This window comes from Olea europaea, unplaced genomic scaffold (genome assembly GCF_002742605.1).
Source record: "Olea europaea var. sylvestris unplaced genomic scaffold, O_europaea_v1 scaffold27558, whole genome shotgun sequence".
Lineage (NCBI taxonomy): Eukaryota > Viridiplantae > Streptophyta > Magnoliopsida > Lamiales > Oleaceae > Olea > Olea europaea.
This window is the reverse complement of record NW_019246003.1, coordinates 1-1,477: the sequence shown is the minus strand read 5'-3', so window position 1 is coordinate 1,477 and position 1,477 is coordinate 1. Positions and strand designations below refer to the sequence as shown.

The 1,477-nt window shown below is 34.5% G+C and overlaps 1 protein-coding gene across 1 annotated transcript; it reads right to left on the bottom strand.

The window, feature by feature from the left end:
- Positions 1 to 201: 201 nt before the first annotated feature.
- On the bottom strand, positions 202 to 1,430 carry LOC111383774 (AMSH-like ubiquitin thioesterase 1). The gene is made up of 4 exons (XM_023007924.1): positions 1,086 to 1,430; positions 849 to 924; positions 587 to 760; positions 202 to 348 (listed from the first exon to the last, which is right to left on the bottom strand). Exons 1-4 carry the CDS (start codon positions 1,103 to 1,105, stop codon positions 238 to 240), a joined length of 381 nt encoding a protein of 126 aa, XP_022863692.1. The 5' UTR covers positions 1,106 to 1,430; the 3' UTR covers positions 202 to 237.
- Positions 1,431 to 1,477: the final 47 nt, after the last annotated feature.

The following is a 1,477-nucleotide window of genomic DNA, read 5'->3' as shown; positions in this document are numbered from 1 at the left end:
ATATAGAATCAAAAGCGAATCTTTAGATTCATTTCAATGAATAATTTCAGGAAATTCCCCTAATCAGAATCTGTAGCCGGTGAGTGAATCGAGCGCCATTATAGGACAAACTGTTAATCCTAAAATTTTGAAAATGAGATGTAAACAATGAACTTAAGGGACCAATGTCGAATCCTACTATCATTTTACTTTAAAAGGTAAGGCATGCTTTGTGCACGAAGAATGAAGAATGGTTTCTCACAAAAATACTAACATTCGACGGTGATGCTCTTCCATCGGTTTAACAAGAGAGAGATGTTGAGTCTTCAGACCTTGATATGCAAATTCACTAGCAGCAGGCAGACTCATCTGTCAGATAAAAAATAATAAATATGAATATTTTTCAGTTTTATCAGAAGCAGCATCATTAGTTAGAAAAGGTGATGTACAACTATAACAGAAAATGAACACTGCCTCAAGATTCTTAATTTTAGTTTCAGTATCTAGATACAAACTACAACATAAGTTCAGGTTTCATCAAGACTAACAAATAAAGACATATCAGTTAGATGGTAATAATCTAACTAAATGAAGCATTAGTTTCTACCTCGATTCTACTATGAGTATTCCACCTTTCTTGTTTGACAATAGGACTTCCCAGCGAATATTCCCTAGAATTATTTTGGTTAGTGCTAGGTTGTTTCCTATTGTGTAACTCCTGGAGTTTCAGTTGTACAGCTGGCTTCAGTTTCTCAAGCTCAGCTATTGCATTTATTAATTTCTGCACCGGTAGATTAAAGGAGAATGGCCGTAGTCAGAAATATTATCACAACAAACAAATGGGACAAGCGAGATTGTTAAATTGTTACCTTTTTAAGATAAAAATTGTCGCTCTGTGGAGATACCCGATAATCTCGATGGCATGGTATCGTATCCATAACCAAACTAGAAAAAAAGAAGCCATGGAGATTCCAATGAGTGGCTGAGGCTCAAAACAAGTTCAATAGACCCACCTCTAAATTTCCTACCACCTAGCCATCTCATTTGCAATATGAAATTTTCAGTTCATCAAACATTAATTCGTGACATTTTACATCCATTCTCACCTTGAAAATCTAAGGAGCATGACATACAAATCAACAATGTTGTTTTCTCCACGAAAGATGTCAGCCTACAGTGAAAATGTTATGGCAGGAAACCATTGCATAACAGAACATATATCATGAAACAGATACATAAAATGACTATTATGTCATGTATTAAACGATCTTTCACAGCAGAAGAATAATATATCATGAAACAGAGACATAAAATGACTATATGGGGTGTACTAAAAGAAAATTTTCCCCAGCAGCAGTACCATGGAGATGTTTCTGCAAGAACAAGTTGACAAATATTTCAAATAAAAGTGAAAAAGCAGTAACTCAATTATCTAGCCCCTGTTTGGTTTAGATAAATATCACCTATTTAGGCTATGTTTGAGCCACATTTTTTTTTT